Below are 23,876 nucleotides of genomic sequence, written 5' to 3' on the forward strand. Positions count from 1 at the left end.
CAGGGTGTTCTTAAAGCTAATCCAGAAAAGTGCTGGGGGATTTGAGAAGAAAGATTAAGATCCTTCTCCTTCAGCACTGTTGAAATTAAGCCAAAGATTTGCTCTGAACAGGTCATATCAATCTCAGATATCTCTGCAATCAAGACTGCTGAAAGGTAAAGCATAGAAGGAGATGAAAATGGGAATAACAACAGGCAGAGATTGCTTTATTAGAAGACAAAATCTTGAAGAACATGGTGGCAGTGATCAGATAGGTGATGGGAGGACTACTGAGAGCGTTTTATGAAGTCAAGCAAATATTGCAAGAGAAGCAGGTTCAACTATATCGAAGTTACACAGGAGCGCTATGGGCTGAAGCACTTGTTCTGGCCTTGAGCAAAGACCAGGGCATAAATGACCTGGCAAACTTGGAGGCAAAGGACTGGAAAGAAGTCTAGGACAAGAGCTGATGAAATTAAAAAAGTGAGCTTAGACAAGCACTTTCAGCAGCAGAACAGAGAAGCGGCATTGCTGGAGCAATTAGTGGCACGACACAGGCTTCTTTTATGGGAAATGAAGAACAACCCAAGTGGAAGGAGTGGGTAGGTGGCTCACGGTGGGGAAGGACACTGCAAGAAGAATGGTTAGAAAAGAAATGCCATCAAGAAACATCTAAATTTGTCCTACAGAAAGAAAAGGAACATGAAGCAGAAGGAGGGAAAAAGAAGTTTCTTTATTTCTGTCAACTGCTCTTTAGAAGCAGACCTACAATTGAGCACTGCATGTTATTTATACCCCCTTCCTCAAACACATGAGAGCCCCAAATCTGTGTCACAATAGGACAATTCCTTCCCTTTCCCAGACCACACTTGTGAACATTTATGAATATCTATAAGTTGACCCAGCTTAGAGACAGCCTGGAAGAAACTCATGAATTTCAGTGTTTGTAGGGCTGTAGTTATCAGTTATAGGCAAGCAATTTCAGACAGTTTCTTTCAATTTCATTAGAAAAACTGTTATTTTGTGAGTGTGTATGTTTGTGCTTTTTACTTGACTCCAGGCTGAGACCCTTTCAGAAGCACACAAGCTCACATGTCTGCAAATCTAGTTCTGGAACCTGCCTTATAAAAGTGGAACCTTGTCGAACCTGGTACCAGCAGGGAACCAGTCCCAAGCAAAACAAACAGCTGAACACGATAATACGATCCCCAGGATTCACAACGTGCCTAAAACATTAGATCTGTCATGACTCCAGTCTCAGAGGACGTGAATCCAAGTGGAAAACAGAAAGGTCAGACAACAACATGATGCAAGTCTCTAATTCCCCGGGGAAGCTGTGAACAGAGCTAACGTGCTTAGTTCACCAGCACCGACTGACTTGCTACATTCTTAAAAATCCATCTTGCTGCAGACAAACAGGAGACAAATAGCTATCTGTCTTCCAGAGGCAAGGCAGTAAGGTCACTGCCCCTCCATTCACAGCAAAGAACACCAGGAGTAATGCACAAGCAGAAATGTTTTCTGTTTCTGATGACATGCATCTTGGAATACTCCATATCAAGTTCTTTCGAAACACTGAACAGAGGACTGCATTTTGTTTTTTGTTGATCAGTGGTAATTAAATACTAAGACTTGATTAGTTATTGAACATAGGCACGTCTTTCAACTTGACTTGAACATAAGCACAAGGTTAAAGAGCTTTGGCAGCTCTTCTTGTCCTCTAGTTTCTTTGGTGTGTATTCAAGCGCCCATCAGTCCCCAGGAATCAGCCAGAGAAGTATAAACATCATCAGCTCTGAACATCGCATCGATGTGTCCTTCATTCCTGGGCAGCCAGAGATGTTAGTGTCAAGGAAACCCTACATCAGCTTAGAAAAAGAATTAAAAATGTCACTGATTAGAAAGCTCCCATTCACACTGGCTGTAGCAAGTAATTGTTGCCAGATGAGACAAAATAAAAGGGTTTAAGGGAACTGTTCAAAGGAACCGTTCACATTAGTGTAACAGAATCATTATGGCACCGGGAACAAAACAAGGAAAGCGTATTTTCACGGTGTTTCAGGCAGTTATTTTAGCAACCTTGCTACTACACTTGGCAGCATGCAGGCTGCTCAGCTAGATGTGAGAGATGCTTTTAAAGAAGCATGAAAAAAAGGTTTGATGCTTCCCTGAATTCTTAAAGAGAAAAAAGTTATTTCTATTCTTGTTTATCTTCACGTTTTTTTTCCTAAGAGAATCTAGGATTTGAAAGACAAAGAAAAAAGCTCTTAAGTTTAAAGAGCTTTTTTATGCTCCCTGTTTCTAAAGGGACCACCCAGTTCTGCCTCATCTTTCCTCAATCACCTTGCAGCGTCAGATTGTCCTACAGAACACAAGAACAGTGAGAATCATTTTGGTGTCAGACCACACTGATCTTACACAAGGAAAAGACAGTGGGAATGTACAGAGAAGTGAGGAAGAAACAGATCCAGTTACAAAAGGATGCTTCCAACCTGCCTCTGCCCCCCTCTCCCCTTTATTTATTTTTTTTAAAGCACTGTTCTTGCAGAAAAGCTCATGCTTTCAGGAGCGGGACTTCTGCTGACATAACATTTTGCATCAGCAGTTCTGCCTGTAACTTGGCTCACAAAGTTAGCAAATCTCATTTTGCAAAGTCCTCCAACAATAAAATGGTTTGCAGTTCCCAGCAAGTATCAAAAAGGAATCATCTCGGTCACACAAAGCTAATTTTTACGTTGTCACTTACACGCTCACATCTCTAATCGCTAATGAAGATAAAGCTATTGAAATAAAGCACAAACTTCAGAGATGCACACATACCTTCTGCGTGTGCTTGTAACATTGAAAACGGGCTGATTTGTCACGTCCCAGCCTTTCAAATCTTTTATGAGCAGCTCCTTTGAAGCCAGTCCTGCACCACACACATCTGCAATACAGAGCTCTTCTACTCCATCACCATCACTGCCAGATGAACCACCCAGGGCTTGTGATCTACCACCAACTGCATCTGATGGGTGGCATCACAGAGCAAGGCACAAGCCGGGATGTGGCGCAGCAGCTGGGAAATGCATCCTGCCTTGCAGACCCTGATTTTGCAGGGAGGCCCATCAGAAAGCAAGCTGCTGTCTCTCGTCATTGTGATCTGACAAAGCCCTGTCACACAGCCACTTTATAACTTCTCACACATTGCAAGAGCTCAAGTGAGAGAAAAAAGAAAAGAAAAGCACTAGTGTCAACTCCTGTCCTCGCTACTCTGTGCCGGAGCCCAGTATCAATGCTTTCACAGCAACAGATAATTCAAAGGCAAAAGACTCATCAACCTGGACCCCACATACCAGCAATCAGCTTGAAACAAAGCAACTACTTTCAGTTCTCTGATCAAATGGGATGAACGCTTAAACAGCTCCATCCCCAACTCACAGGTCTTTTTGGCGCTTCTGGATTTGAGCACGTGCTTTCAGATCCTCCTCCTCTTGCAGTTGCTTGGCCACCTGCAAGTCATGCTGCACCAGACGATTACGTTGAATGTTTGTCGCCAAGTGATGCTCAACTAGAAATAAACATAGACAAGAACCCCGAAATCAGCCTGAAGAACTTCACGGTGTCAACAAGATGAAACAAGTGAGAGGGATATTCCAGGCTAGAAAGGAGGAGTTTTCCATAGGGTAACATCATGTAATATCTCTACAGCTGGGGTAGGTACTTGAGACTGCCTCATTTCAACTCTGAGGGGGCTGCATATATGTGCCTGTTACCAAAACAAGATCTGCATATATTAATTGCATACAGATTTAGAGGGAATTCTCTTTAGGCTTTGAACTTCATTTTCCGGTCACAGGAAATTATCCTTGATTAATAAAGTGGTCTGGAAGAGACCACTAGAACACAGTGAGGATGAGCTGAACCTAAACCACTTCTGATGGATGCTTCCCTAATTTCTTCTCAAGAACCTCCAGAGACAGGAACTCCTCTCCCTCTTTATATAATAGGTTCCAGAACCTCACTACCTTTATATTTAGCAACAGAGCAACTGAATACTACATTGAGTCCTTTACCATACATGGATACTGCCTGCAAGAAAAGATGGCTACAAGAGCTGCAGCTGAGAGCCAGCTTTAGCTCAGTGCTCTCAGGTTCCAGCAGCATGGGCACTTCAGTGCAACCTGCACGCCCCAGGAGCGGCTGGAACAGCATTAGCACCTCGTACCATACACACCAATGGGGCTGGCACGCTGCAAAACAGATTAGAGAGGCCACCACACCTCAAACTGTAATGCAAACATAACCCATGTAAAAATCACCAGGCACTCTGAAGTCCCTGGCCATACTCTCCTCCCCACCCCACCCCCAACCCTTTTTTTTTTAAACCCTTGTAGCATTCAGCTGCCCTACCTCAAAAAGACCTTAAAGGAAGCCTCCTTTCTGAAGGCAGGCACTAGCAATTCTGAAAGAAGTAAATGAAGAGGTTTCTTCTGGCTGCACCTCACGTCAGCCTATAAAATCTGAAGTTTCCAAAATTGCTAGTCATTTCTAAAAACCTTGCACAGCAGCGAAACTTCAAGTGCACTCCCACATACAATCTTATTATAAACAGCATAAACAAACTCAACTTTAAAGGAGAGTTGCATTTCATGTATTCAATTTTCTAATATCTCTAGGGTGCAATGTAAGCTGGGGGAGAGCACGTAGTGGTGTTATAATACAGCAAATACAGTAATAATGATATTCCATACTCCATTAGAAAGAATAACAAATAAAAGCAGGGAGGATTGTTCTAAGCAAAACCAACAAAACCAACTATCTGCTGGGACAAATTTCCTTCAGTTTGTTCCAAGCATTGTTACTTACTCTCTTGTTCCTGCAAGTTATGGGCCAAGGTATGATCTTCCAGAACAGCGAAGTCTCGACATACTGTACAGGGAAACAAAGCCAAAAGAATTAGGATCAGGAGGTGAAGGAAAAACAAGTACACCAAAACCATCAAGACAGACACGAGGGTCAGGAAAGCATACATAAACAGATTATAGACACACTTACCGCCCACCAGCTGAGGTCTGCACCTGATTTTTTTCACACTCCTGCACTTGCAGCTATTTTTCCACACCCTTACTTTTTTGCCACTACGTGCACTACGAGTCTCCACTTTCCCCCCCACCTCAGCTTTAGCTTAAGCCCAGAAGTGCCCCGTACCACCACTGTACCAGACCACATGTACAAAGCCCTGCACACCACTCAGCCACCTGCATTTACACCAGCACCCACACTGAGTGCTTTCAGCTAAACCCAAGCTCCAGCATTGGTGCTTCCTATGGCTTCCTTTGCCAGGTTAGAGCTGGAGCCTACAATTTTCCCTGCCTGAAGGCACGTGCACACTGCCACCCCCGAGGAGCAGAGCAGACTGTGCTCCACGGCTCTCCCTGCAAGGCATTTCGGCTGGCTCGAGAATCACTTTACAGTCGTCTCCTATAAGCTCCATCAGCTTTAAGCGCAGATGGCAGGCATGTACCGAGAGCCCCCACGTTGCTCCCGCGAGCACACACTCCCCTGCTCAAACCAGAAGCAGGTCAGTGCTCAGGGACCACAGGTCCCTTTTGTGCTCCGTGCAGCACTGGAAACACCCGCTGTTGGGCTGCTCATCCCCTGCAGCCTTTCCAGAGCCTCTGCTCTTCATCATGCAGACTTTGAACCTGCATTCCTCATGCCCAGCTACGTCCTCCTCACGTGCCTCTTCTAGAGCACAGCGTGCCTGAAGCGAGCCAAGTTAGCGATACAGACAGCTATGCAAACATACCCCACCTCTGGTACACGCCTCCCCGGCTTTTGAGTCGTCACAAATTCCTAACAACAACCTCGTATTTACTCTGACCGAGGATGAAAGTGCCAAATGGCACTGGAAGTAGCACTGATTGCTGTGCAATCATGCTAGAAACACCCCTGATCTCAGCCGACGTGTAGTCACCGGTAACGCACACAAACACCGCACACAAATATCTAATATAGAAAGTTAAATAACAGAGACTTCAGTGGCTTGAACATAAGACGATGCTGTAGCAAGAACTCATCCTGGCTAAATCCTGCAGCCTGAAATCGGGTGCATTTGGCACAACCCACGTTCCAAGGAGGCGCCTCGCCTGGCATCGTTACCCCTCCATGCTCTGAGACTGTACCAAGGAGCACCACCAGCTTTCCCAGCGCTTTGCCACAGGTCCCAGGACTGCTCTCCCCCAGCAAAAGAGTTTGGGTAAGGCAACTGCAGAAAAAACAAATCACAAATCTAAGGCCCACTCAGCAACCATGAGACTTCGAGACCAAAAGAATGACAGGAACCTAACTTTTTAGTAGATAGGCCCAACTTGGAAGCGGAAAAGGAAAATGTTCTCTCTCCAGCCTCAAGACAGGACTGGCTGGCTGCAGTCCAAAACTGTTTCACCGACCTGCAGGTTCTGAAATGTGAGTAGTCTGATCTCTACTCCTATTCTGAGAACTAAGAAAAAGTTTCTTTTTTCCATAGACTACATGAATAAGTACTCAAAACCCATGTAAACCCTCCTTCTTCCCTCCATCACACACAACTCAGCCTGGTTGAGCTCAACACATCGGGGTCTGCTGAATAGCCCCCAACCCCAGAGCCACGTCAGCCTGCTGGGCATGCTTAGGCCAAGGGCTATTGAGTCATTTTTAGCGCAAGAGCAGTTTCTGAGTTAATTAATAGACTTCAGACAAAATAAAATGAGTTCCATAGAAAACATTTTATTTTTGGCCTACAATTTAGGGGAGCTGTTGGGGTGAAACGCAGCTGAGGCTGTGTGGATGAGCACACCTGCAAACGCGGAGCTCCCATTCGCTTCAACGGGAGCTTAAGGCAGGGGCACCGAAAAACTGAGAACAGAGAGGTCTGACACCTGTTCTTCCTGGATGCAACAAGCTAAGCTGCTTAACAGTGCCCAGGAGAGGAATGTCTCCCGTTTGAGGTGTACGGCACAAAGCAGAACTGCACCGTGCTCTTGAAGCTGCGAGCAGATGTATGAACCGCTTCCGCCCGGCTCCAAAGGTAAAGCCTCCGGGGAAGACCGAGGTTTCTCTTCGGCAAAGTAACAGCCTGAAAGAGAAAGTGAAAACAAACAAAATCCCCAGGATGTACCAAAGCTACAGGGGGGATTTCTGAGGAACCTGTTCGTGAAAGCGTTCAGAGCCTGAGCGGACAACGCTTCCACCACTGGTAAGGGTGGAAACCACGGCGAGGGAATGAGCAGGGAGCTGCGTGCCCCCGAGCCACAGCCCCAGGGAGGTAAGGCTCCCACGTCAGGCAGCAACCCAACCGGCAGCCCTCGCTTCAGGTCAGAAACAGTGCTTCGGGGAAAGAACAGGCAGCAGGGCGGAGATGAGGACGCCTGTGGTCATACAATCCCCTAGTGACTCTATTTAAGCGTGTATAATTCTGGATGGTGCAATTAAGGTTTTGTCATTGCCTTCTTTTTATTGCAACTTCTTTTAAAAAAGGAAAGAGGATACTAAATACTGAGCAGCACCGAAACACTTGCAATTGGCCTTTCTGTATAAAGACATGCTTCCTTAGCCGCAGAACTGGTAGAAAACACAGCTGGGTTTCAGGCAGCAAAGCCATTCACAGGTAACATACCCAGCGTACCCAGGGTTCATGGACTCATTTTTATGGGATAAGGCATGGGGACAGATCTTGTGCAAAGAGACTTTATCTCTGTGGTCTCTAATACTACTGCAGCTTCACAAAATGATCACAAAAAATCATCTTCCATTTACACAAGTATCGTCCAGCCTGCTGGAAGGGCACCTCTGACTCAGAGGCTTCAGCCCCGCCATCAGGTTAGGGCTAAGCAAAGGCATCTCAGTACAGCACCACCACCAAAAAAAAAAAAAGAGGGAAGTGCTATTTTTAACTGCAAAAGGTCTGTGAGCGAGTTCATCGCACAGCTGCATGAACAGCTGTACGAGCAAGAGGAGGGAGCACAGGAGCAAGGACAAACATTTCAGAGCCACATACTTAAAGACTGCTGCAAAGATTGTGAAACCGCATTCCAGCCCTTCCCAACTCCTTTCTGCACAGGCCCGTTCACTGCTCTGCTCCCCATCGCACTGGAGAGCTTTGCCTTCGTCAGTCATGATGCTGAGGGTGCTGGCAGATCTCTGCTCCATCCTCCCCTCCCCAGAGAGGCGCATATATGGAAGAAGACTTCAGATTTTTTTTTTCCTGTTCTGCTCACACCCAGCTACACTCTTCTATTTGTTTGGGGAAAAACACAGCGATGGAAACATGCTTGGTGTGCAGGTGAGAAAGCAGAGGGCCTGGTAAAACAACACGGCTCTTTTGTTGACAGCCTTGCACCAACCCCGCGAAAGTCTCATTCCTACAAGACAGCAGGGACTTTTAACCTTTTTCTGAATGATGGCTCACTAAGAACTTTCTAAAGCAAGCATGGACCAATTAAACAAGAAGGCCAAGTGCATACACTGTTGTATTGTTTAGATGGGCCTGCTTCTAGCTGCTCCTCCAGAAATCTCCTGGAAGAAGTTTACAAATCTCCAAAATCAAAACCACACAGCCCTCTGGTCCTCGCTTCCCACAGGCCACAGCTGAAAGCTGCTGGATGCATGAGACATAAAGCAGGGCCCAAGGCTCCCTCTGGGCTCTCCTGGCTCTCCAGGACGGGTCTATGCCACCCACAGCTCAGCACCACGGGGCAGGAGGGCACGCAGGGCCCAGGGCACCACCACGTGCACTTCCCAGCACATGCCCAGAGCTGCCTGGCTCAGCTCTGCAGCCACTCCTAACGCAGCCACACAGCACCCAGGCTCCAGGCTGTGCTTGGCCACCACCTCACCCTGCCTCTTTGCACGGGGCTGAAGTGAGAAGGGACAGTGCCCTGGGACGTGCCACCGAGCCAGCAGGGCCTAGGTGTGAGTACAGGGGCTGTGCCTTAAAGCCATGATGATTATCCCACCAAGATCCAGTAGAGAGGAGGGACACCGGATGGCTTTTCCCACTGTGCACATTGCGGAGCAAAGGCACACAGCACTGGAAAGCAGGAGGCCCCCAGGTGTGCGGGCTCCACATTGCCCCCAGCTTCCAAAGGAAAGCAAGCAGAGCAAGCTCGCATGGCAGCAGCAGCCCTTGGGTTTGCTCACACGTGTGGAATCATTTGCACATTGCTGAAGCAGCCGCTTGGCCATGTTGACACCATGTTAAGCTGCTCTTCTAAACCCAAAAACGGGCAACTGGAGCACACAGCCCTCGCTTTGTGCTGCTGAAGCTGCTGGCAGGGCAGAAGGCACGAGGAGACCTTTCGTCACCACCAGAAACTTGGCTGTACTGGCTGCCTCTAACTCATTTGAGCACATTATTCCAAGTCCCGTCAGCCTAAGAACAATGTGCAAAGGAAGATGAGAACATCCCATTACGAACACAATGGAGCACTGTCAGCCAGCCATGTGGCAAGAGACGGGACACCTGGAACTCCCTACCAAGTTTTGGGGTGATGGCAAGTGCAGAGCACTCCCTTAAGACTGGACCTGGTGCTCATGGCACTGAGTCAAGCACGATTGCAACTGCAGGTGAGGCCAAGAAAGCCAGCCCTCCTTCCTTGAGGAGGCATCCAGCAATGAGGGAAATTCAGAATAGCTGGAGATGCAGACCGGTCAGATGTGGTCTGAAACAAAGCTTCAGCAACACAAATCCTCACCCCCTGCCCAGCCTCAGCCTGGCCCCAATACTCATTACTAGGTATTACCTGCACTGGGCTCGTGCTGAGAAATAGGACGGCCCCAAGGACAACAGACCCACAGTTCCTCTTTTCCGAGAGGCTTTGTGCCACGGGGGAAAGAAATCTCTTCCCCTATTCCCTAATTGCACGGCTAAGAAATGAAAAGGTAAGATTAACGTACGTTCACCGCTGCGAATTAACTTGATTTCCCATCTCCGGGCCCTGGCTGCGAGCCACCAGACGGCCAAACAAGCAGCAGGGGTGCAATCAGAGCAGCTCTGAGCAGCAAGCCCGGCGAAGTGTGAAACATTAACAGCAGGTTTGCCATAGTCTGATTAAGCCAATCTGCCCTGCCGCAGCAGGGAGCGGGCCTGGGCTGTGCTCTCCTGGCACAGCTGTGAACGAAGGAGGTGCCAGCCCAGGAATGCCAGCCGCTTTCGCAGCCACAAGAGCCAGCAGAGGAGAAGGAGGGCAGAAGTATGGCTGGAAGCATCACCCTGCGCAGCAGCGGCACCCACGAGCGAGCTCACTCGCTGCAGGGACCCAAAGGGCCTCTCTGCGAGCTCCGTGCACAGGCCTTCTTCACTGGTAGGTGTCCAGCCCCAAAAGACGCCTTTCTAAGCATCGCTGAAGCATGAGGCTCTTGTGCGCACGTCTGCAAGTCCTCCCTTAGGTACAACAACCTGACAAAATTTCACAAAAGAACCTTTTCCTTTTTATATTCTGCCATCTGCCTCGCTAGCTTCCTCCCGGTGTTCCCTTCCTCACGGCCCTGCACTGCTTCAAGGGGAGCGAGGTGAACGAACCAGAGGAGCGAAGGAGCCTTCGATGGTGGTGGTATCACGGAGGTACGTGACAGAGGTAAGGTCCAGGAAAGGGCAGCATGAGTGTGCACTGCCTCTGGAAGGGGTCAGACCCCACAAGCTCCTCAAGACGCAGCCCACCTGTCCCTGAAGTCCCAGAGCACGCTCTGCCACCAGCTGAAGGGCCCGAGGGCCGCCTCGGTGTGTGCTGCCCTTCTGACAGCGCCCCAGGGCCCACACACACGCTCCAAGCATTTCCTTTTGGGCCTTCAAAAACCCATCTCTTGCTCCCACCCCCTCCACTCCCAACCTTTTCCCCACTGACATCACGCGCTGGATAATTCATAAAATAAATGAGAAGGCGTGAGTCATGCTTAGCTCAGAACATCTGCAGTTTTTGAATCCTGAAGCGAAGGACAAGAGGAAGGGGGGGGGGAAAGTGATACAGGAAAAAACAGTTTCAGCCGCTAAAACCACTTTTTAAGGCCTGCAGAGCTGACCAATTAAGTGGAGAGCAGCAAGCACAGCCCGTTTCAAGCCAGTGATCTCGGGAAGCTGCTGAGTTATTAAAAAAACCAAAACTGCAGATGAGAAAGAAAAGCTGGGACCTCAGGGACTCCTATCAGCAGGGCCCGGTCTGGCATAGGCAAGGGCTCCAAGGCCTGCAGATCGTTTCCTTGAACCCCAGCTAGCCTGACCAAGCTGGCACCAGCTGGGGGCGAGGGGCTAACCAGGGGCAGTTTCCAGAGGAAACGTGGAGTCAGGACATCCATCGCCTGCTCGCCCCCGGCCAGCAGCGAGCGAAGCCTCTCGTTTCCTTCCTGCCTCTCCCGTGGCACCAGGAGATCCCTGAGCTCGTGCTAATCCACGTGGCGCCTGGGCAGGCCAGGACACGTCTCGGCTGCCAGGGCTGGAGTTACAGACGGCATTCCTAGGGCCTCCATCAGCACGGGCAGACGATGCCAAGGAAATCAGACTCGCCACAGGGAGAAGCTGGCCCCTGGGCGACGGGCAGGGCAGCCTGGGGAAGGGATTTCTGCTCCTCAGCACGGCGTGCACAACCCAGGCAGCGTGAGGAGGCTGGGCAGCCCCACTGGGAGCCAAACGACAGGTCTCTGCCTCACTCTGAAAAGGGCAAATATGCAGTGCAAGAAATAGCTCCACAGAACCACAGGTTGTTTCTTGTTTTGTTTTTATTGGCAGTCTTGGCACGGAAGCTAAAAACAGCTTGGGATTTGGGAAGGAGGTTATCCTCTCTGCTCTAAAGATAATGCCTTGTGGTCAAGGGCAGGAGAGGTTTGTGTTCTGCCTGCACCTATCTCCAACAGTAACCTTTCACCTCCCCAATCAATGCTTTGAAAGGAAGACCACATACATTTTTCGAACCAAACCTTCAGAACGTGAGTCGATCTTTTAACTTGCCTTGAAATGGAAATCAGCAGCCCTCCCTTCACAAAATGCCCTCTCTGAGGCCACTACCTTGGCACTCTCTCTCCTTTAAACCCGCCTGTGAACTGTGCTGTAGAGCAGTCCTCAAGCTGAGATAGCATCTGCTGAGCACTCCAAAGCAGAAGGTGATGAGCTTGCACAGCATAAACAGGAAGCTGGAGATACCTAAGACTGCAGAAAGTAGCACCACAAGGGACCTCAGAAGGTCATCTTAGACCATGCCCCACCACAGAACTTGATAAAAACCCCAAACTATTGTTCTGCCTTTATTACAAAAAACTGACATCTTTTTCACCACTGGATAACTCCATTCTACGTAGCTTCACCTGCAGTCTTTCTAGATAACTTTCTAGATAAGGGCAACTCTTTTTATCCCTCAAGCCTAAAACACAACTCATAGGTCAAGGATGTTAAAGACCACATCCTTGATTTTCAGAAGAAAATACTGAGCTGAAGCACTTCAAGCTTGCACACGTACTTGATAATGACTTTGAGCCTTCAGGACTACTGACACATGCTTCAAAAACTCAGCCCTTCCAGCCAGGTCCCAGATTTGAAGTACTCCGAGTCAAAAAAATCCCCCCCAGTTGCTGCTACAGCTGCTGCCTCCTGTTCCACAAGTGCAGGCACATTGGAGAAGCTGAACAGTATTTTGGCACCTTAAAAGTAGAAAGCAGAAAGACAGAAGTTTTCCTATCAGCCAACCCTCACCACTGCCCCCAACCATAGGGCATAGCAAAACAAGCACTGCTGCCCCGACCAAAATCCCTGGCTCACACGGATGTCCCCACAAACACTGTTATAGCTGTAAATCATGCCTTCAATGGTGTCCCACAAATCATATGATGCTGTTCTTCTCAGGAGGATTTTTGTGTGTGTGATTTTTTTCCCCCTTCTCTCTCCCCTCCTCCCCAAACAGGATGTCATGGCAGTTTTAGTTCTAAGCCCGACACCACTCATTTAAAGCGGTGTAAGGGAAGGAAAAAGAAAAACAGTCTCCTCTCATGCACAACGCTGAACAGCCACCCACTCAGAAAACTGCTCAGGCATGGAGTTCGCATCTCAAGGGATTTGCACTCTATACGCTCCTCTCCCCCGCATCCATCTCAACAGTGATTACCGTATTTTACTTTGATTTGTTAAGTAGCTTTCACTTCGGCATTTTCAGCAATTTCATACTACACAACACTGTTGGAAGGACACACTAATTTCCCAGACAGGCAAAACTTCTGTTCTCTGCTCCATGCAAGCCTAAATCCCTCGCTCAGCGCAGCAGCAGCTCTGCGGAGGGCTGGCAGTTCCACCCTGTGCTTCGGGGTGGCTTTCAGGAGCCACAGCACGCTGGACTGTGGGTGCTTCATTTTAAAACCCCCAATTTTAGGTGGTAGTGAATAAGCTCACACAGCAGCGCCACAGAGATGGAGCCAGGATAATTCAAACTGCCAGCTTTCCCAGGCTTCTCTTCCAGCTTAACCCTAAAAGATAATGCAGAAAAGACAAGGAAGATGGGATTCAGAGAGGCACTGCTCAATACCCTTCCAATACTCACTGCACAAGACTAACTTCTGAAAAGCTAACGCCCACGTGAAGGCGCCAAGTGCCAAGAAGAGTTCTAGTTCCTCTAGAAACCTCACTGTGGTTTTACACCCTGAAGGACCTGCTGTCATTTAGAGGAACAAGAAGCAGAAATGCCACTTTCTTTTCCATGCCCAGGTGACTGGAGCCAAACCTGAGACTGCTCCAAGGCCCGTAGCTAAAACAGAGCTGCAGCTGGGCGGACTGCAGCATCAGCACGCAGGTTTCATTCATCTGGATCAGATACCAAGAGAAGCGAAGCTCCAGCAGGATGGGCCTCAGGGCAGCCTCCCGGGCTTGTTGGAAACCTGGCCAACTGCTGCATTCAAAGCTGAAGGTGTCTGAAGGGATGCTGCGACCAGCTCTGGTTCTTGCAGATTCCTATCAGCTTCCTTCTTCCTAGAAAGGAGCACTCCCGCCTGCCGCCCGCGCTGCAGATGAGCCTTCTCTGCCCTGCGAGGATAGCCGTCTTGTATCTAACAGGTCAAGGATGCTCTGCTTCATTTTTAAAACACCCCCCAAACCCTTTTCTTGTTTAGTTTTTGCTCTGCCAGCCCCTCTCGGGTACTCTCCCCCCCTTGACACACACTTCCCACATTTAAGCTCTCCACGTTTATTAGTCAGCTCTGGAGAACACAGAGTACCAAAGCTGGCCCCGGATCAGTCAAACTCCTGCATCCCTCTATAAAAGAGTCACAAGTCAGTAGAGTTGCAGCACTAACAATACACGTCCCCCTTCCTGTCAGAGCCTTGTGCTGGCACCCTGCCCTCAGCAGCTATGATTACAAACAGCAGCATAGGAGGGTGAGAACACGGCCCCAGCCTCTGGAGCAGACGGGCAGGGAGGCGAAGCCTGCACCACAAACCTGGAGCAAACTGCATCTGGGCATCTGCGTCCAGCTCACGTGCATTGCAAAGCACTTGTAGGGCTGACAGCCTGATTCCCTCGCATGCCTGCTCTGAGAGCACAAAAGAAGCTTCAAGACAGTCAGAAGTAAGCTTTTTTTTTTTTTTTTCCTTTTGAGGACTAAATCACCTTTAGGTGGTACTGCATACACACAGCTTGGAGGGGAAAAAAAAAGTGGTAGCATATACGCACAGCTTGGAGGGGGGGGGGAAAAAAAAGACTAAAATCAGGACCTAATAGGTTCACCTGTTGCGCAGCCAGATCTGACACTCTAGGCACTGCCAACAGCCTGGAGCAAAAGGCAGCCGGTCTGGAGGCAGAGCTGCCTGTTCCTCCTTGCAGGATCGGGGTGGCGGGGAGCATGGGCAGGGCCACGCACCCCGAGCCAAGCACCCAGCCCCTCAAGCACTGCGAATCACGTCAGGGGAGCCCAGCCTCTTCCCAACACCAACTTCCTTCGGAAACCTGGCGCCGGCTGAAAGGCCTGCAGGAGAGCAGAGCCCTGTGAATAGCGGCGCTCCCTGCGCGCCACGAGAACAGCCAACACCCTGGCGGCTTGGAAAAGTCCCAGGTCTCTCCTTGCTGTCCTCTGCTGCTTCACCCCAGCCCCGCTGGAGAAGGCTACAGGAGACACTGATGAATTTAGGACCTAAATCCCCACTTCCACACCAGCACCCCGGAATAAAACCAGCTTCAGAACAGAGGGATGCCCCAGGTAAGGTTTCCACGCCCGCAGCAGGCGCACCTGATAAGCTCAGACACCTCTGCAGAGCAAAAGCCATCCTGATGTGCACCAGGCTTTCCATCCAAGCCACCCTGACGTGTGCCCACGCATTTGGGCACAGGCTTTCCACCCAAGCTGGTGAAGGCTGCCTCCAAGCCAGGGGTCAGCAGTGATGGTCCCTCTACAAGGGACATCTCGGGCTGCGGCACACTCCAGCCTCTTGTCCTTTCTCGTTGTTAGTGGCCAAAGCTGGGTATGCTCGCTTCACAGTACCTTCAGGTATTTCTCCTCTGCCACCACTGACTGAACATCACGTATTTAGCCCACATAAGTTTCCTCTGTAGCTCATTCCTTTGACCGCTGACTCGGTTCGGCAGAACGGCTGGTGAAAGTAAGACCCACGCACATACACACACATGACCTCAGCATTTCGCTGCACGCAGTTTTTTAAAAAACCTCCTTTGAAAAGAGAAGTGAAGAAGAGTGAGTCACCTGCTAACCCACCTCGACTTTCTGTCCTGAACAGCACTCACCGCAGGCAGGGCTGCAAGGAGCGCGCAGACCAAACCCCACCAGCGCGGCCCTGAGTCGAAGAGATCAAGCCACTCTTACGGGGCTGGCAGAGCAGCGTGGTGGTGGCACTGTGGGCTAGCGTGCAATTAAAATAATCAGCGGTTCAGCTTCCAGAGCCTGACACAAACCACCCGGGTACAGGCAGAAGGGCTGTGCAGCGGTTCTGGGCAGGGTTTCACCCATACCTTTCTCCCCAGGGATGGTAATGCTTCTGACAAGTGCTGATAGCTTAAAATACAGGGCGCCCAGGGTGACTGAGTGGATTTTATGAGCACCAGGCCTCCTCTGCTGAATGCGAGGCTCATGATAGCCCTGCTAAAAGGATCTCCCACCTGCAATATTGCGCCAAGGCCTTATAGCACTTATAGTGTTAACAAGCAGCACGGTGTCTTTTCACATACTAAGACAGAAATGGTGCAAAGGGCCCAATTTCTGTTTTTAAAAGGGAAATATGAACGAAACGCCAAGAGACTTCCCTGTGGCCCAAACCCATCCAGCACGGTAAGGAGAGCACAGAGCACCCCTGCGGGATGCCCTGCCTTCCCAGGCGGCAATGCCCAGCAAAGGGCCGCTAATGCACTGCAAGGCAGGGGCAGCAGAAAGGCAAACACCTTTATCGTCCTTTCAGAGGAAGACAAAAGGACAGGTCAGCAGCAAGCACAATGCCAGAAAGCGGAGTTAAAGTTCTGAAGTTTTACGGCGGTTTTGGCAGCAGCTCAGCCACCTCCCGCAGCCTTTCAGCCTTCAAACCAGCACTCAGCAGCCGGCCAGCTGCACGCACGCTGGGAAGGGGACAAGGAAGCAGGGAGGGGACATGTCACCTCATCCATAAATCGCCACATTCACGCGAGCTGGGTATCTCTCATCAAGAAGAAAAACAAGGCTAATTCCAGCAGAGCAGAGGCGTTTCACACAGCCCCAAGGGCATATCCCAGCGTTTCCCCGAGCAGGGTTTCCTCGCACAGGCCCATCGCAGGGCACAAGGGGCCCGTCCTGCCGTCTCTAACTCCGCCTGGCACACAAGCCCTTTGACGTTGCTCACGGCCACGGGAAATTAAAGATTAAACAGAGGCCCACGGTCACAGTAAACACAATGCTGTCTGCAAGGCACTGCTCAGGCAGCAGCAATGGGCGCCAGCCAACGTCCTAGTATTGTGAACTCCCTCTGCCTCCTGGCCACCTCCAGGAGTCAGGACAAAACAGGCTGTGCACCCTTCATTCCGGCCCTGAAACTTCTCTGCTTGTCAGTAACTACGGAAATATCTGTCTGCAGAAGGCATCAACTTGAGTTTGAAAGCCTTTCTCTGCCAAAGACTGCTTTTGGGGCAATCTTTTTGCCTTGGTACAATGCTCATGGCAGCTCACGGAGGACAGCGCGAGGGTTTAAGGGCTGGGAGGAGGCAGACCTGCTCGCTCAGAGCTGAGTTCTGGAGCCACGAGCAAGAAATGCTAATCCTGCCCATCTCCTCTGCCAAGCACTGCAGACCCAGAACAACTGAATGCATAATAAAACTTTCACCCAGCTTTAACCAGAGGCAAAATGAGCACCACAGCCGCAGCTACTGAATTCATGCACACTGGAAAAACAGACCTCCTATTACTCAGAAGGGCTGGACATGAACCAATGACCTAGAAAGAAAATCTTGTGTCCACGTCCCATCAGCCTCCACCGCCCCGCTGCCCTCGAGCCATCCAGCTCGCCTGAATTTTTCAGAGCACTTCTCAGAGGAAGTCGCAAAGCAGAGAGCTGTGACACTGCACATCATGCTCCATGAAAAAAACATCAGCTGGAGCCAAAGGGCACGGTGCAGGTGGCTTCACGGCGACCTGGCTGACCGTCAGCCGCTCTCACAGTTGTCCCGCTGACACCAGCTGATGTTGAACCCTTCCTTCACACGAGCATGGCTGACAGCTCACCCCTCAACACCACCCTCTTGAAAAATCCCACAGTGGAATCCATCCCCACACACTCCTCGCCAGATACCGTGCCAGCCATCAAAGCTTTCTGAACCCACTTGCATTCTGACAGATATCGAGTTCCTTCCCTCCACCGTCGTGTAGCTGAGCGCACACACACCGCGAGCCCTGCCGTAAGCCGATAAGGTCGGCAGTCTGTCCCTGGAGGTACCCGTCCGTCGCTTCCAGCCAGCGGGCTTTTGTTGCAGGAGTCTCAGTGAAGGTCAGGTTAAGCTGCAGGGGTCAGAGGGAAGGTGCTGTGCCTGGGAGGAAGACGGATGCTTACAGCAAACTTTTATTCCGTGTCTGCTAAAGCCAGCTAGTCTGCCTGTCCCCGAGGCTGCCTTGCCAATAAGTCCAGCCTCTCCTGTTTCCCTGTGGCAGCAGCTGGAGGTGCATCTTCTGCTTCCACGTTTGGGAAACAACCAGCAGCATTTTAAAGTTCGGATCAGGAGCTTCAGGAAGTCAAATTAGACAATAAATACAAGAAGCCATAAGGTGAGCATTGCTGCTGTGCCTCTCGCAGCGCAGGTGGGGGTGACAATTCGCCTTTGTCAGGACTGGAGCTTAAGTGGCAGCAGTGTGGCTGGGTTGATTGTAATTACTGGCACAGGCACGCTGCCTTTACGCTTTTTTAATGCTATTAAAAATAAAATCAAATAAAAACTTAAGCCGCTGCAATTTTCTTCAGTTCCAAAGAGCCAGGTACTGCCCAACCAGAGAGATCTCTCCTGCTCTGCCCCCTGACTCCCTTCTGTCTCCTCAGCAGTGTCAGACCAGCACCGAGATCAGGAGCACCGGGGTTTTCCCCGCCACCACCAACCACACGGGTAAGGGACTGAGCCTCAGCCTCGGCTGCCAGGTGGTCCTTCCACAAAGCACTGTCACTGACCTCAGCCCTCTGGCAAAGGCAGACAGGACCACAGATGGACCCCCCGGGGAGGGACAGGTCTCCACAGCTCCAGAATTACCTCCCCGGAGCTTCTCACACAGGGGCAGGGACACCTCCAGGTGCTGGGGCAAGGCACGGTGCTGAGCTGGGCTGCAGAGCTCATTTAAAGCAGGCAGAGAAGCCCTGCCCAAGCTTCACTTCATCGGAGCATAGGAGAGGAAAGACAGAGAGCAAGCAGAGCTCAAGCCAGTTTCTTTTACTCGCTTTATAAGTAACTAATTAAAATAATATTTCCAGGATGCTTTTGTCCCTGAAAGGCTCGCAAATTAGACCTCCAGTTAAAAAAAAAAAAAAAAAAAGATTGACACACAGACAGCTGAGCGATCCCCCGGGGAGGGTCAAAAGAGCACGCGGCAAAAGCTGCCTTGTGAAAAGAGAAAATGTCACAGGCACTTGAGAAGCAAGTGGAAATGCTGGCAGAGATGCTCAGCCCACATATTGCAACCACCACCAAAACCTTCAGCAAACGTCTTACAAGAGCTTTACTGACCACAGCGGTCAGAACATGAACTCTGCATGCCTGGAAAAAGCGGCTTGGTAACAGCAGGCTGCAGCAACAAGCTCTAGCTTACTCTGGGAGAGTGTTTTGAGGTTATATCTTACAGCAGTAAACTCCTGCCCACTAAGCAAACTGGACTGGCTGAAGTAGTTTTCACCAGCAAAGCTCCATCGACGTCACGCTTTCAGCTAATATAAATGCCTTTAAAAATAAAAAAATAAAGGAAGTAAGCACAAGTAGTAAGCACCTAGCCACAGTCATCAGATTTTCCCTGCCATCCTTGCAGGGAAACGACCCCGCCTGTAGAGCAGCTTTGGAGCCCACAACAAAGGAGCAGGACGACACTGTCGTGCAGCCGTCCCAGCCACCCCCGACCAGGGAGGAAAGCTGGACGTGGACAGACAGACAGACACCCCTCCAAAAGGGGAGCAAGTGAAGAACAAAGTACTGGAACCACAACAACGCAGCAGCACCGTGCTCAGTTGTTAATGAATGACTAAGCTGACCTTTGCCCAACACGGAGAAAGGGGATGTCTTTCCCGAAGGATCAACAGTGATTTCTGTATCGGGAGCAATAAATATCCCCCCAGGTACGGAAGGCGATGCTTTTCTTTCCTGCTTGGTGTTAACGCTGGGCACGACAGCACCTAATGCAAAGCATAGCTCGGATTCAACACTTCGCACGACAAAAGCAAACGATATCTCTGAGCTACGAGCACGAAACCCGCCCGAGGCTTTGCACAACGCAGCTCGGGCCTCACCTACTTTGCCCTCAGAGCTGCTGGGGACAGCACGTTAATCCAAGCGCTATCTGGTATCAACAGCTCCCGTACCAGGGCGCTCCTGAAACGCCATCCACGCTGCCCAGAGGTGTGAATTCACAGGGACGGGCTGAACTTCACCCCATCGCCACGCTTTCGTTCAGCATCAGCCGCCCCGACCGAGCGCGGCGAGCTCCTGCAAGCTGCAACTCAACGTTATCTGCCCGCTGCAGAGATTAATTTAACCGGGTTAATTTCCTCGAGTAACCACGCCGGGCAGGCTCTAAGGATGAGCCCCTGGCAGCACCGAAACGACCGAGTGCGATTTCTCTGATGACCATTAACAATTTCGCTGATGACCCAACGGGGCCAACGCTAAGCCCTAAAAGTTCAGCAGGCAGCCGTGGGGTTTTGTCCACAAGCACTACGGGAGGCGAGGGGTCAGCTCCCTGCACTAACACACACCCCTTCAGCTCCCGACTAGCCAAGTAGCCAAATTCAGGCTTAATTAAAATAAAAAATAAAAAGAAATTAGGAATAAATACACGAGCAGCAAGGGAAACAAGTTGGGGAACACGGGCTGCATACGCATGGGTTGCAGAGCCAACCCTAGCCCTGACGGAGGGCGGGCTGGGCGGCCGGGAAGGGGCTGCAGGTGCCCCCCGGTGCCCCCCCGGTGTCCTCGGTCCGCCCCCGGTCCCCCCCGGAGCTCCCCCCGGCGGCACGGCGGGCTCGCCCCCGCCCTACCTTCCTTGACGCCGGGCAGCTTGGACTGGTCGATGCCGATCCCGGCCATGCTGCCCGCTCCGCTCCGCTCCGCCGCTCGGTGCCGCTCCGCGCCGCGCCCCGCCGCACCAAGCCGCCAGCGGCGGGCTCCGGCGGCAGCGGCCGTACGGGGCGGCGGAGGGGACAGAAAGGGCCGGGCCGGGCCGGGCCGGGCCGGGGGACGGGGCGGGGCGGGCCGGGGGGGCGGGGGCTGCCGCTGCCGCCCCTCTGCCGCCCGCGGCCTCCCCCTGCCTGCTGCGGCCGGCTGCCTCAGTCTGTCCCTTTTCCTTTTTTTTTTTTAATTCCTTTTTTCCCCCCTTTTCCCCCTCCTTTTATCTTTTTTCCCCTTTCTTATTTATTTATTTATTTTTCCTTTCATTATGTCTTATTTACTTCTTTATTTCTCTTCTCCTTTATTTCTTTTCTTGTTTATTTCTAAAACCCCTTCTATTTCCACCCCCCTGCCATGGGCAGGGACACCTCCCCCCAGCCCAGGCTGCCCCCAGCCCCACCCAGCCTGGCCTCGGGCACCTCCAGGGATGGGGCAGCCACAGCTCCTCGGGGCAGCCCTCTGAGGGAAGAATTTCATCCTAATGTCTGATCTAAACCTACCCACTTTTAGTTTAAAGCCATTCCCCTTTGTCCTGTCACTCCCCAACAAAGAGTCCCTCCCCGGCTCTCCTGTAGCCCCCTGTAGGTACGGGAAGGGACAAAACAAGCTGAAAGCCTGAGGCGTTCACATTCACATGGCACCTTCAATACATCACAGCCAACGCTTGGACCCTGCATTCACAAACATGATCTTTAAGCTCTCGAGCCCAGCGATCCTCAGTTTTCCTCCGTGCACACAGCTCTTTGCTTTGTCTCCTGTAATGGATTTGTACCATCTTATCTAAGGCCAAAGCCAGCCGCTCAAATTAGTCAAGATTCCTGCGGTTCCTGGTTTCCACTATACAAATTACGTGGCTCCTCGTGCCTTCTCCGGCTCCCTTAATCAAGCAAACATGCTGCTTCTTGTGAGACCCTGCTGGGTGACAGCAGTGGGGCTGTGAGCTCTACTAGGGCCTGAGGAAACTTCAGGCTGACACCGTGCGTGGTGCTGAGGTCTTGGTGCTGGAAACGAGGGGAACATCTCCAGAGCTCAGAAGGGCTCTCAGAGCCCAGAAGGGCTGGATCAGCCCCCCGTGAGGGGCAGCACGAGTAAAACCAGCGAGCAGCATCTCTCAGCGCCATTCCCCAGCACGGGGCCCTGCACACAGCATTTTCTTTGCCTTTGTGACATTGAACTTCTCACATCTTAGCTTGATCTGGGGACACTCAGATGAAAACTCTGAGGCTGGAAGATGGCATGAATTATGTGAAGACTACAGAAGGTTTCAAAGACCTACAAAAACATGAGAATGACCACAGGGGGCCTAGAGATGAGAGAGAATTAAGCAGGATCCAGGAAATGTGAAGCTAATGTGAAGCTGATGTGAAGCTAGCACCGCGGCACAATGAAGTTTTATGCTCCCAAAGGGCTCCTAATTGTGGTGGATCTCAGATCACCCTCCCGGCTCTCACTTGTGTCTAAAAGCTGCCGCCACCAGGCAAAAGCATGGAAGGTGTCCCTTCTGCTAGACTGACATAGGCTTTTCCTGTGCAAATTGTACAGCAGTTAGCTTGACAATAGACGTTGCAGTGGATAGATTAATCCTGATAAAGCTAGGAAAATAACCACTTTATTTAAGATAAGAAAACACTCCAGTCTTTTGTAAAAGAAAGAACTCGCACAAGAGCTTAATCTCATAGGAAGACAAGCCCATCTCATTTCCCAGGACAAAAGCAGCTGGGAAGCTGATCCAGAATTTGAGCTGAAGTGCACGGCACACGTTTAACTCCTTTTTCATGGAGCACCTTCATTTGGGAGGGATATTTGCAGAGCTTTAGTCCAACCTCTGGCTTCAAAATGTGATGGGCTTGCTCTGGGCCTTGACCAGGTGAGTTTTAAGGATCTCCAAGGCTGGAGATCGCACGACCACTCTGAGCACTGTTCCACTCTTTTCTCATTGTGTTTTTTCTCTTAAAAAACAGGTGGATTTCCCCACGCTGCAGCCCGCAACTCCAGCCCCTTGTCCTTGCACCGTGCCCCATCTCTCTCTGTAGCAGACCCTGAGGACCAAGCACGCCACGACCAGAGGAACGTGGTCCATCAGACAGCTGCAGGCAGGGTCTCAGCGATGGCCGGGACTGTGCTACTGGGCAAGTCTCAGTCCCCAGGGAGCCCAGGCACTGCCCCAAACAGCAGACATGTCATCCTGGGGCACCACACAATGCCCTCCCAGCCCTCCGCATGCTCCTGAAGGGATGTGTGATGCACAGACTGGAACTATTAAAAACAGCTAAAAGCAACGCCATCTGGACTGGCCCCGAGAAAAGCCACAGTGAGATTTTGGGGGCGGGAGCTGCTAGGACCAGGAGCTGGGAGCACCTTGTGCTGCTCCGTTCCTTCTGCAGGCCAAGAGACACAATTCTGTGCTCGCTTCTTAAATAAACCGGGTACTGCTCCAAGTGTCATGCTGTCATTTTAGGTCAGCAGGATAACAACTGTGAAATAAATTGGGCCTCGTCAAGATGTTTGCTTTCAGCAGAACAGGCTTTGTTAAAGTTTCCCTAATGACTGCAAGGCTAACCCTGACTGATGAGGCTGTTGTGGGGGCAGACAGAAGATAATGATGCTACAGGCAGGAACGTGTGTGTCAGTTACTGGTCAATGCAAAGGGATGGAAAAAACGGTTCTAGGTGTTTCGTGATATCAGATGCCATACAAACCTGTGTCCAAAACCCATGAGGGTTTTCCAACTGAGCAAAGATGCACTTTAGGAGAGATTTCAAGTCCTGTGCCAGAAAGGGCTGATGAGAGGAAGCAACGTTACAGCACTTGGCAAGGAGCAACAAGAAGCAGGTGTGCAATTTCCATAGGTAGCTGAAGGGTTCAATTCAGGCTCCCTGGAGGAAAAGTGGAGCAGAAGCCTGCAAGGATTAGGGTATTATAAAACAAAGCACGCCAGGGGTTATAAATGGAGTGATTGCAACAGAAGAGCAAAGGAAACAAAATCCGTGCTTACGTGTAACATAATGGGAGGCAGCAGGAAAATCGTGAGCTATGCACTTGCAGGGCTTCTGCTGACTTTCCAGTTGTAGAGAGAACCCATAC

The 23,876-nt window shown here is 50.7% G+C and overlaps 1 protein-coding gene and 1 long non-coding RNA gene across 3 annotated transcripts in view; both read right to left on the bottom strand.

Annotated features, from left to right (window-relative positions):
- Positions 1-20,846, bottom strand: part of CCDC50 (coiled-coil domain containing 50) — a 42,358-nt gene extending 21,512 nt beyond the window's left edge. Inside the window, exons 1-3 of one of the 2 annotated variants that reach the window (XM_083847779.1) lie at positions 20,663-20,846; positions 4,828-4,890; positions 3,400-3,529 (exon numbers count right to left, since the gene is read on the bottom strand). In XM_083847779.1, the coding sequence (XP_083703905.1) occupies positions 3,400-3,529; positions 4,828-4,890; positions 20,663-20,711 (242 nt within the window). In that variant the 5' untranslated portion in view covers positions 20,712-20,846. The remainder of the gene's footprint in view (positions 1-3,399; positions 3,530-4,827; positions 4,891-20,662) is intronic. The other variant, XM_083847780.1, reaches the window with a different exon arrangement.
- A 1,293-nt stretch (positions 20,847-22,139) lies between these two features.
- LOC310903834 lies at positions 22,140-23,861 on the bottom strand. The gene is made up of 2 exons (XR_014587849.1): positions 23,788-23,861; positions 22,140-23,692 (listed from the first exon to the last, which is right to left on the bottom strand). It is a non-coding gene; the product is annotated as an uncharacterized lncRNA (long non-coding RNA).
- Positions 23,862-23,876: the final 15 nt, after the last annotated feature.

The sequence above is a fragment of the Anser anser genome (genome assembly GCF_964211835.1).
Source record: "Anser anser genome assembly, chromosome: 9".
NCBI lineage: Eukaryota > Metazoa > Chordata > Aves > Anseriformes > Anatidae > Anser > Anser anser.